The sequence below is a fragment of the Bombyx mori genome, chromosome 21, assembly GCF_030269925.1.
Source record: "Bombyx mori chromosome 21, ASM3026992v2".
Classification (NCBI taxonomy): Eukaryota; Metazoa; Arthropoda; class Insecta; order Lepidoptera; family Bombycidae; genus Bombyx; species Bombyx mori.
Window position 1 is genome coordinate 5764028 of NC_085127.1, and position 11557 is coordinate 5775584.

General features: G+C 38.2%; 1 protein-coding gene across 8 annotated transcripts; it reads right to left on the reverse strand.

The window, feature by feature from the left end:
* Window positions 1-2807: 2807 nt before the first annotated feature.
* On the reverse strand, window positions 2808-11392 carry LOC101746915 (alpha-tocopherol transfer protein). Of its 8 annotated transcripts, none has more exons than XM_021350263.3 (7): window positions 11227-11392; window positions 10442-10644; window positions 9002-9161; window positions 7682-7928; window positions 6701-6811; window positions 4130-4266; window positions 2808-2967 (listed from the first exon to the last, which is right to left on the reverse strand). In XM_021350263.3, exons 2-7 carry the CDS (start codon window positions 10515-10517, stop codon window positions 2874-2876), a joined length of 825 nt encoding a protein of 274 aa, XP_021205938.1. In that variant the 5' UTR covers window positions 10518-10644; window positions 11227-11392; the 3' UTR covers window positions 2808-2873. The 8 variants fall into 8 exon arrangements, with proteins under 8 accessions (XP_021205938.1, XP_062530687.1, XP_021205936.1 ...); XM_062674703.1 differs by having other exon boundaries at window positions 10442-10663; window positions 11227-11334; XM_021350261.3 differs by having other exon boundaries at window positions 10898-11290.
* Window positions 11393-11557: the final 165 nt, after the last annotated feature.

Here is an 11557-nt window from a genome sequence, read left to right on the forward strand (position 1 = left end):
CTTTGAGACGTAAAGTAGTAGTAGACTTCGCGAGCTCAAAACACGCTCTACCACCAGTGATTACGCCACATTTTAAATTGTGGGAGTTTAATTTTTATTATATTCTATTCCTCCATCGTGGAAGGCGTTCGAGAATAAAAGTAATCAGGATTTGAAGCCGGGCTACCCATTAGAGTACTAATTATTTATTTATTTTATTAGGCTCACAATACACATCACAAGCTAAAGATACATAAAAAACACAAATAAAAAGAAACAAAATCTGGCTTGCAACATAAGTTATGTGCGCACGACAAAACAAGACATATAGTGCTGAATTTGTATAACAACGTTCCTTACAATTACGACAAAACAACACGATAACTAAAACTAATCTAACGTATAATGTAAGGAAAAAAAAAAATTCACAATATAATACATTAAACAATTGCATTAACCTACCTATTAATAACGTGGAGGATGCCCTTGAACATTTTTCTAAACGTAACTAACCTACAAGTAAAAATATCTAACTCAGGTATATAACGACCTTGCCAGTTCGTTATAGGGACGACACATTCGGGTAATGGGATTATAGTAAGATATAATAATATTGTTTTTATAAATTAGCAATGCAAACAAATTGTTTTGGTTGACCCTAAGAGCACTAAATTTAATGTTTAGTGAAATCTGAGATAACATAATTAGCCATGGACATTTTCCCCGTACATCTATTTCATATATAATTGTGCTTGTACCCAACCCTGGTATTGTTGGTGACAATACCAATACTATATACTAATGACTACCTACATTTGGATCGGATTTAAAGTGCTATTTTATTATTTTAATTGCTTAGATGGGTGGGCGAGCTCACAGCCCACCTGGTGTTAAGTGGTTAATAGAGCCCATAGACATCTACAACGTAAATACACCACCCACCTTGAAATCTAAGTTCTAAGGTCTCAGTATAATTACAACGGCTGCCCCGTTCACCCTTAAAACCGAAACGCATTACTGCTTCACGGCAGAAATAGGCAGGGTGGTGGTACCTACCCGTGTGGGCTCACAAGAGGTCCTACCACCAGTAAAAATGTCTTCGATGGTAATCAAAGAACGATAATCTTTGGAGTTTTTCGCGGGGCATACTGTACTGAGGAGGAAGAGTAAGGAGTATCATTCTGTCCTTGTGTTGATTTTTTAAATCTATTAGCTGATATCGAGCTACCTGTTTTGGCTACGGCCCATCTGATTGAAAGTGAATACTGGAGCCCATCTGTTACTGGACAACATCTGTTACACTTTTTTAGGCTTGCATGCTTCATGTCTCGACGTCGCCCAAAACACGACATTACGGATCCTCCCGATCCATTAACGGTACTTTTAGGTACCACAAGCACCGGTCACCGTCCTCGTCGAACCCGTCGCTTGCGACGAAGGGTTCGACGAGCGAATTGACCCATAGACACAGCCCACTGAGTTTCTCGCCGGATCTTCTCACTGGGTCGTGTTTCCGATCCGGTGGTAGATTCTGCGAAGCACTACTCTCGCTAGGGCCAGTGCCAGCGACACTCCACGTTAGGGTGAAGCTGAAATAGCCTCTCAAGGCTATCAACATAGCTAGGACAAAAAAATGCTTCGTGGCAGATAGAAACAGGATATCGGTTGCATCCCGTGAGATCTCATAACACTCCCTACAAATCGGTAAATAGTTTGTTGCTAAAATTGATTATTGATGAAAAACGTAACATTGAACAAAAGTTAAAAATGCTGCTTATGAAGAATTATTGCAAAACAACCGGTTGGCCTGCTAATATTATTATTAACTTCAATGTCAACCATAGCATTGCGTTATTTGCAATCAGCTGATTTCATCTGTTGTTGTGTTTTAGTTCTCAATCTAAGACATGGTTCGAATTTAAAGTCGTTTGGAAGTGTCAATGAATAAAACATAAATCGAACCATAGAGACACGACACGTTTGTAAGTAAGGTCACTAAACTTTAAAATATCGTTTCTTCTATATATTTATAGTCATAACCTAATGGGTTAAATAAAATAATCGGTTTATATAATTGAAAAATTATAAGCAGTTTCGATAGATTTTATCCTTGCAATTTGAAACAATCGACTTTTTGTTCTCGAATACCTGAGACCTTAGAACTCATATCTCAAGGTGGGTGGCGCATTTACGTCGGAGATGTTTATGGGCTCTAGTTACCACTTAACACCACGTGTGCTATGAGCTCGTCCACCCACCTAAACTATAAAAAAAATATCCTCGAAGTCGCACTGTGGATGAATGCAGTGATACTAGGTAGTATGAATGAACTCTGCCTTGCGGTGACAAAAAGGAGATGATGGGATCATCTGAAGCAATTCCTTAGAGCACTCGCCGTAGCACGTTTGTGAAGAATTTTCAGTAAAGTGTATTTTTATATTAATGGAGATTTTTTTTTTTTCCACAGGAGAAAATCGCCGGATCCCCACCCGCGCGGCAGGTGGGGTATGTGGGAGTTGAACCTCATTAAAAACTCCTGCCGCTCACCACCGGCACCCTACCTCGGACTGGGCCGGAGCCCAGTCGGGGCTATTGAAACGGCGGGACAGGGTTGACGCAGAGCACATTACATCCATCCCACCGTCCCACGGACGCCGGACCGGTGGCCGCCAGCGACACGACCACCGGTTCCCTCGTTCAGCGGGCCGAGAGCCCGCTTTGATGGCGCCGCGTTACACCTTCCCCCAGAGCGGTCGGGGGAACGCGGTCTACCATCACCCGGCTTATATTAATGGAGATAGGATACATATGAATAAAATATAGACAACTTTTTAATTTTTAGTAAACTGCATATTTATTTTGATAAAAATATAAACAACGCATAAACAAAACAATCAGTCTATTCCAAGATTACGAAAGCTTTTCGCATTGTCTGCCTCGGGCTTAGCAGTGTTCTTTCTCCATAGGTCATCTCGAGCTAGGACGTCGCTGAAAACAAATTTAATAGGTAAACGTATGTTCATAAAGTTCTCGTTTGATTTAAATGTATTTTTCCTTCTTATTCTTCTCATTATCTACGTTATGTGTTTTTGATCGTCCATACACCAAGCGATTTTATAGTCAGCCGTCTTTTAGTTTTCGATACTTCAATAAACATAGAATCTACATTTGACCGTAATAAGATCACTGTACAATTTAACATTAAATGAGTGCCCCGAGCAGGGAGAGATGGCGCGACATCGTGAGACGCATCAAGTCTGCCCCTTCCAACACTACATGACGATCACGACCACTCTGACAAGAGTGACACGATTGAGAAGAAGAAGACAATTTAACACGACTTATACTAAAGTTGATTGCATCTTGACAGTGTCTTGAAGCATTATATAGGAATTGGATAGTTCCATGTAGAATTGAGACCGTGATACATCAAATAAGACTATTCTTTTTTTGCATTTTTATTGTTCTTTTCTCAGATCTTCTGTATTATAATAACTAGCTTTTGCACGCGACTTCGTCCGCTTGAAATAGTTACTTTGGCATAACCCAAAATTTTACCCGCGACTTCGTTTACGTAGAGGTGAAAATATTTTTAAATAATAGAATGTTAAGGAGCTCTTTAAAAAACCAAAAGCACGCTTTTTAACCGACTTCAAAAGAGGAGGTTATCGATTCTGAAAAAACCCGATTTTGAAACATTATTTATGGGTATTGCACCGCTTGTATTGGTCTTAGCGATGTTATATAGCCTATAGCTTTCCTCAAAAACTAATTTTTCAAATCGGACCAGTAGTTCCTGAAATTAGCGCGCTCAACCAAACAAACAAATAAACTCTTCAGCTATGTAATATTAGTATAGATTAGAAATTATCTGACACGCTTTGATAATTTTAAACGTCTTCGCCATCTTGCTTTTCTCTGTCATTCTCTTTTCCCTTTCTCACCGTTTTCTCTCACTCACATCTTAACGCTCCTTTCCACGCTCTTTTCATACATTCTATTCTTACCAATCCTACATCTAAGAACAACCTTTATTATAACTTCGTAATCTTCGTAGTTGCAGTCAGGATTCTTCTTCATGTCAACGACCCTTGAAAACCTATGATCGAACATTGCTTTATCTAATTTCATGTCGGTCAGAGATACATACCGTTTCGTTAGCATCATTTCTTTCATTTTTTTTGTATAGATATCCAGACTGTCTCTGATCCCTCCCAAGTCCTTTGGTAAGTCGTCTTTGTGTACGTAATCGAATAGTGTGTTCGAATTTGGCGTGTGAAAATGTATCTGTTGAAAAATAATTGATTTATAACATCCATCTTCTTACTGGTGGTAGGACCTCTTGTGAGTCCGCGCGGGTAGATACCTACCACCACCCTGCCTATTTCTGCCGTGAAGCAGTAATGCGTTTCGGTTTGAAGGGTGCGGCAGCCGTTGTACTTGAGACCTTAGAACTTATATTTCAAGGTGGGTGGCACATTTAGGTTGTGAATGTCTATGGGCTCCAGTAACCATTTAAAACCAGGTGGGCTATGAGCTCGTCCAACCATTTAAGCAATAAAAAAAATCATTTTATAATCAGCTAGGACTGATTTTTGGGGTGGGGACAAAAAATTATAACATCAATTAAAAAAAAACACGTTCATGCGTCAATGCCAACAGCTTTTTATTAATATTGTTTTCGTTTTCTCGACCATGATCAAGTCTTCGCTACAGTGAGCTATTTAAAGATGATCTATCATCAGATAATAATATTACACGAAACACCGATAGACCCAACGTTATTGTTCGGAAATCGTACGAGTCTTTTTAGCGTATTGGCTTGATTCCGGTTTTTATCGACTCTATGATTTTGCAATTACACTATCGCCTTTTTTTCCTATCTAGTAAAATCATTATCGTGGTTGGATGATGTGGTAGTTATTAAAAAATGTATTTAAAAAAAAAGGTCGCTCGTGAACAGGTTTTATGTACGTTTTTCCTTCAATAAACAATTATAATTAAGACTCAGACCTCAATATTAAAGGTGGGTAGCGGTTTCTACGGAACAAATTTACGTACTGGCTTTATAATTAAATCGATATGTACTTAAGGAATAAAATAATTTAAAAAAATCTGAAAACATTTTTTTACAACTTACGCAGACGAATTACTCGACTAGGCTAAGAATAATATTTCAAATATAGTATACAGAATAATCAAATACTTCACCTAAAAATTTTAACTGTTTTTTTTGGTATATTTATTAATGTGTGGTAATAAATTTATAAACTAATAAAAGATACCTGTATATCTTGATAAATTTATTGTATTTTGCAGCCTACCTACAATTAGTTTTATGAGCGCTATCTTGTTTTTTTTGCACTCTTCTGATACGGATTGCAGACCAAGAGCTAAGCTAAGTTAGTTTAGCTTAGCTCGCATAGTTGATGTAGTTTTCCTTACTTGTTTTTTTTTTTTTTTTTTTTTTAATTTGTACGATTACTGGTGGCCCGGAGGCCTTTCCAGTTTCACCAGGACAGGTGGGCGAGCAAAGGCTCAGCCAGGAGGGGTGGGATTTGCTAACAGCTACCCGAGCGCCTCCGAAGGAGACCTAACAGCTCAAGAGTAGCTGCTTCGCGAATGAATAGAATCTACTACCGGATCGGAATCGCGACCCGCTGAGAAGATCCGGCGAGAAACTCAGCGAGCTGATTCATGGGTTAGGTTGCACGGCGAACTCTTTGTCGAGTACGGTTACCGAGGTCCCTTAAGCCTGCTCCTAGTGTTAGAGCTGAAGGCGTCTAATGCAAAGGTTTCCATACTTGTGTGCAGACCGCAAACTATGCGAACTAAGCTATGTGAGCTAACTAAATTAAGCTAAGTTAGTTGGATGGGCCGATGCGCAGCTATACGAGCTAAGCTACGCCCCTCTCGCCTTCCCCGCACGCCCTTCGCACATCCTTCGCCAGTGCCCTCCAGATTGTCCTTTGTCGTACGCACGGTCGTTTTGTAGCGAATATGAAGCAATTTATTGAAATCGTTAAACAATTTCCTGTACTATGGAACTGAACTCTTGTAACACGATAATATAGTCGTCGTCGTGGCCTAAAGGATAAGACGTCCGGTGCATTCGTATCTAGCGATGCACCGGTGTTCGAATCCCGCAGGCGGGTACCAATTTTTCTAATGAAATACGTACTTAACAAAATGTTTACGATTGACTTCCACGGTGAAGGAATAACATCGTGTAATAAAAATCAAAACCCGCAAAATTATAATTTGCGTAATTACTGGTGGTAGGACCTCTTGTGAGTCCGCGCGGGTAGGTACCACCGACCCGCCTATTTCTGCCGTGAAGCAATAATGCGTTTCGGTTTGAAGGGTGGGGCAGCCGTTGTAACTATACTGAGATCTTAGAACTTATATCTCAAGGTGTGTGGCACATTTACGCTGTAGATGTTTATGGGCTCCAGTAACCACTTAACACCAGGTGGGCTGTGAGCTCGTCATTTGAACTTTCTTCATCGATTATATTCATGGCGAGCTTCGTCCGTCTAATTGAGCTTCGCAACACTGATTGAGCTTTGGCTTAGCTCTTGATGTGCATGCCATTTATTTCTAGCTTAGATTAGCATAGCTTGCTTAGTTTAACTTTCGCATAGCTTAGTTTTCGGTCTGCAACCGACTTGAAATTAATTCGATCGTTCCGTTTTAAATAAATTAACGAATTAGGGTATACCTTTTCTTTTACGTCGCTTTTGAGGAGGGGCTTGAACAACGAATATATTTTGTCGACTATCAGCGGTGTATTTATGACGTGTATCTGCTTCAAACGCATCGGCATTGCCCCCTAAAACACGATAAATTTCACATAATGATTCACAGATGAGACTAGATAAGCCCAGCAAATTAAATATCGCTTTTTAACAAACAATCAACTTGGAACGTCTGTACTTTTTTGTTAATCATATTAAAATCAAAAAACAAAAAAAAACCGAAAGTCAATAAGAGGAATCTTTGTTAACAATTTTGAAGTCGTCGTGGCCTAAAGGATAAGACTTCCGGTGCATTCGTATCGAGCGATGCATCGATGTTCGAATCCCGCAGGCGGGTACTAATTTTTCTAACGAAATACGTAGGTACTTGACAAATGTTCACGATTGACTTCTACAGTGAAGGAATAACATCGTGTCATAAAAATTAAGCCCACAAAATTATAATTTGCGTAATTACTGATGGTACGACGTCTTGTGAGTCCGTACCCGTAGGTACCACCACCTTTTTTCTGCCGTGAAGCAGTAATGCGTTTCGGTTTGACGGGTGGGGCAGCCGTTATAACTATACGTTGTAGATGTCTATGGGCTCTGGTAACCACTGAACATCAAGTGGGCCGTGAGCTCGTCCACTCATCTAAGTAATAAAAAAATATATTAATTAACAGCATTTTATAAACGAAGACCTAAGAACTAGGCATTAAAACTGATAAATGTGCTTAGTGCGAGTTTTTAACGGTCTCGATAGCGTAAAAGTTAGCTCATATTTGTATGGAATGGGATCGTTTGCCTACGTTTGCCGCTAGGGGCGCTGTTTCAACTGCATACAAAATTGGGTTAACTTTTACGCTATCGAGAACGTTAAGAAACTCGCACTAAGCACAAATAAATGCTTCTTAAGTTCTCGTTCATTACTTTCGCCCGTTCACAAACTCTTTCACACTCACCCCTTGGTATTTCGATATTGTTTTGCCGAGAATCGAATTATACTTAGTAATGAATTTATAGTTAAAATCCTTAACGTCTACAATAACAATGTCGTCGTCAGCCAAACGATCGGTTAAGAACCAAGTGTCTGCGGTCAGCAAGAACAATCTAGAATCATGTAAAGTTTCAAATCGATCGAATCCCGGGTCGTTGACCTGCCAAATCCATATATGTTTTTTATCCGTCGTTTCATAAACTGCCATTTTCCTAAAACAATTGAAAATAACTATAAGCACTTAATAATAAGGTTCGTTGTTGCTTAGCCGAAATATAAACAAAGTTAATTGCATCAAAAAACTTTGTGTCGACCTCAAGTAAACAACCTAGAAGAGGGAAAGTAACTGAAAACTTTAACAATGTAGCATCTGTATGTAAATTGTAGTCACCAAGATACATACTAAATGCATATACAATATTGAAGCTGCGATTTCGAATGTTTCAAAGTTTTACGGCGGTTTTCAAGACGTGTTGTCTATGGACTGTGTTTACTAACGTTTACACCATAGTATTAAATTCATATCGTATAATTACAGCACGGCCATTTTTAAAAAAACTTCGAGAATAATATTAAATGAAAATAATTATGTAACACGTTTTGATTGTTCTAATTTTAAATATACGGATAAATTTACTGGTGGTACGACGGAGTGAGTCCGCACGGTTAGGTACTACCACCCCGCCTATTTCTGCCGCGAAGCAGCAGTGCGTTTCGGTTTGAAGAGTGGGGGTAGCCGTTGTAACTATACCGAGACCTTAGAACTTATATCTCAAGGTGGGTGGCGCATTTACGTTGTAGATGTCTATGGGCTCCAGTGACCACTTAACACCAGGTGGGCTGCGAGCTCGTCCACCCATCTAATCAATAATTTGAAGAACGCACAACAGATAAATACCGAAGACATCGCAAAAACTGTATCACAAGACGAAGTCCACCTCTATTATTGAAAATCATAAAAAGCCTGAAAACGAACTGAAAATTATACGAAAATATAGTTTTAATTGTTTCTGAATTCCAACAACATGGGGTAATGTTTTTTTTTAATTTTACACACCACAGATTCCTGAACAGACTCACCAGTTAACTATACATTTGAATTACCTAGTAGTTACGCACTTTTAAGCACTCTGCGATTTACAATTTTTTATTGACATTTTAGGTAGACTAGGGTACGGCTCACAGTCACCGTCCTTCGAGGACGTCAGCGATTCCAAGGGCACAGCTTACCGAAGCCTACTGCTATTACATAAATTCAATATGTTTTAATAGTAATATAACTTACACAATCTTCATAGTTTCCTGTATCGACGGCGATAATGGATCTCTATTAGTGAAAAGCTCAGGTGTTTCATTTCTGATACTAACAAAAAGTTCTAGAGCACTCTTTGCATTATCCAAGTCATAGTAGCAACTATGTAAAAACCGATGCAGTAGTTTCTCCGCTGAAAATATTAATGTTTTTTTATTAAACTTTTTTGAAGTGAAAACTTCTTTAGAATCGTTGTGATTTCAAACCGGATGCAACGGAAAAAACGACAGGTAAGAGACACAAATACAAAAGAATGAGACAGAAAAATACATAGTATTTAATACAGCGCCATCTGTGAGATTTTTTAATACTAACGTGTGTATGAAAGCTCTTGTAGTGAATTTTAATTTAGGATTATACGTGAAATTAAAATATCAATTCACAGAGGGCGCTACCTTACAATTATTTACTAATGACAAAATTTTACATATACTTAAGACGTTTAGGATAATTGTATTTTAATTTTGGAAGGTTTCACTTCTACCACGTGTGAATTGCACACATGTTTTTTTTAATCTAAGTTGTTGTTTTATAGTTAACTGTGAACGCAGCAAGTCTTCCAAATTAACAACCTCAACATGGTACCGGACGAGAAAGCCATCAACCCCTGCCTGACTCCTGCATATACATTTTGTACCTGCTGCATAGTACATGTTTTGGTATTTATTGAAATAACTGCATACAGAAATCACTGCTTAAGCAAATAGAAATCAATGTTTGCTACAAATAAAAATTTGAAAATGATTTCGACAAAAGTCAATATAACTTATTCTTGACCTTTTTGTTTATGTTTTGATATTTATAATATATAATTCCTGTGATATTGTTGTTTAGAAGCCTTTTTTTGTAATACGGGGGAATCCTTTTCCGGATACCCACCCGGTCGAGAGGGTGACAGACCGGGTTATGTCGGACTACGGCGCCTCAAGAGAAGAAGAGGGAGAAGAGGAAGACACAGGTTCTTCCAATTCTGGCGTGAGTCACTCTAGAATCGTCCGCTAAAACCGACTACCGACTAAACTCCATCGAGCTCCACCATTCAGACTCAACGAAACCTACGGTGCCGCATAGTGCGCGCTGAAAGTCCGCCTTTGCCGGTACCAGTCCTGATGATAGAACGGGATATCATCCCCGGGAAGATCCCGCACAACGTCGTGTCTCAGAAGACACCGTGGGCAGCGCACAGAAGCCTATGCCGCCTCACCACTATCGTTTAGAAGCCTAGCTCAAACTAGAAATTTAAAATATTTCGAATTTTCCTTACAAAATTATGACTCAAACTTCTTATATGCAACATAATGCTCGCTAAAATCGAATAGGCGTTTTGATAAAAAACAAAAAAAAATTTTTTTTTTGTTTTTTCGACTTTATTAAAGTTATATAAATGACGAAAAAGTACCAAAAATTACTTACGTATTTCCGGAAATTGAGGTTGATTTCGAACCCACTCGCTAAAAAGCGTCAGTTGCTTTTGTATTTCGGAATTCATGTTCTCCACAACAGATCACTGAATGGAATTGTTATTATCACGATTCTATTTATTATTATTATATGAAATTTCATTTACAATTAATTTAACGATTTGTGAATCACTTATAAATTTTCCTATCACATTTCTAAAAACACAATGGCAGCCTACAACATTAATTTCGATTGTGTGTGTATAAATTAGTCACATCGAAATATCTACTGATAGTGAACTAGCGATAATATTTGGCGATGCTCATAGCCAAAGAATTTCATCGCACGTTATCTATTCCGTAAAAATCTACCACGATTTTACGTACGATTCATATATTTTTTAACAATTGTAATATAAACAAATAATCAAAATTGTCTTTATTATTCATCTAAGTAAGTAATACAGACGTTAATTATTCTAAACAATAGTTTTGTGTCAACATGTGTTGATAGAACGAAACTAACGAAGCGCGGCGTGACACATTCGTGAGATCATCTGTTCACTTCAGCTGAATTTTAATATTGTTTATTAAATTTGTCTACTTGAAAAACACATTCACTGTATCTTAATTATCAAAAATCAACTACACTATATTTAAAATTTGATGTTCAGAACATTCTAATGTCACTGCGCGGCGTAAAATGTGCAAGATTAGGTAACCTTGAACTAAATGGTTCAAACGGCCGGCTACCTTGAGCTTAGAGTGCGTGTTTATCTAAAAATACATTATAACGACCTATGTTTCGTAAATGTCATTGATTGACGGCAATCATAAACAAGATGAAAACTATGAATGCAGAGTTTAATACTACTGCTCCCGAAGATAAAATGATAACGATAAATGATATTATTAAACACCTGAACTACAATACATTATTTATTTGCTCGCCTAAAAATACCCGCAATAAAAAGGAAATTCAGTTGACAGACAATAACGCACGTCACACCAGCTCATTGACCTCGTGTCAGCTGATTTAAGTTCTTAAATTTTGAAACATTGCGTGCAGTGAAAAAAAAACTTTAGTCTCGTTTTTTAAGTAAAATCTTCTTTAGAGTCGTTACGATTA

Coding starts and splice junctions, on each gene's coding strand:
- LOC101746915 (XM_062674701.1), bottom strand. CDS start 10,517: ATGAATTCCGAAATACAAAAGCAACTGACGCTTTTTAGCGAGTGGGTT. Junction 6,812..7,681: donor CAATATCGAAATACCAAGGG/GTGAGTGTGAAA, acceptor ATCGTGTTTTAG/GGGGCAATGCCGATGCGTTT. Junction 4,267..6,700: donor AAAGCGACGTAAAAGAAAAG/GTATACCCTAAT, acceptor ATTTTTCAACAG/ATACATTTTCACACGCCAAA.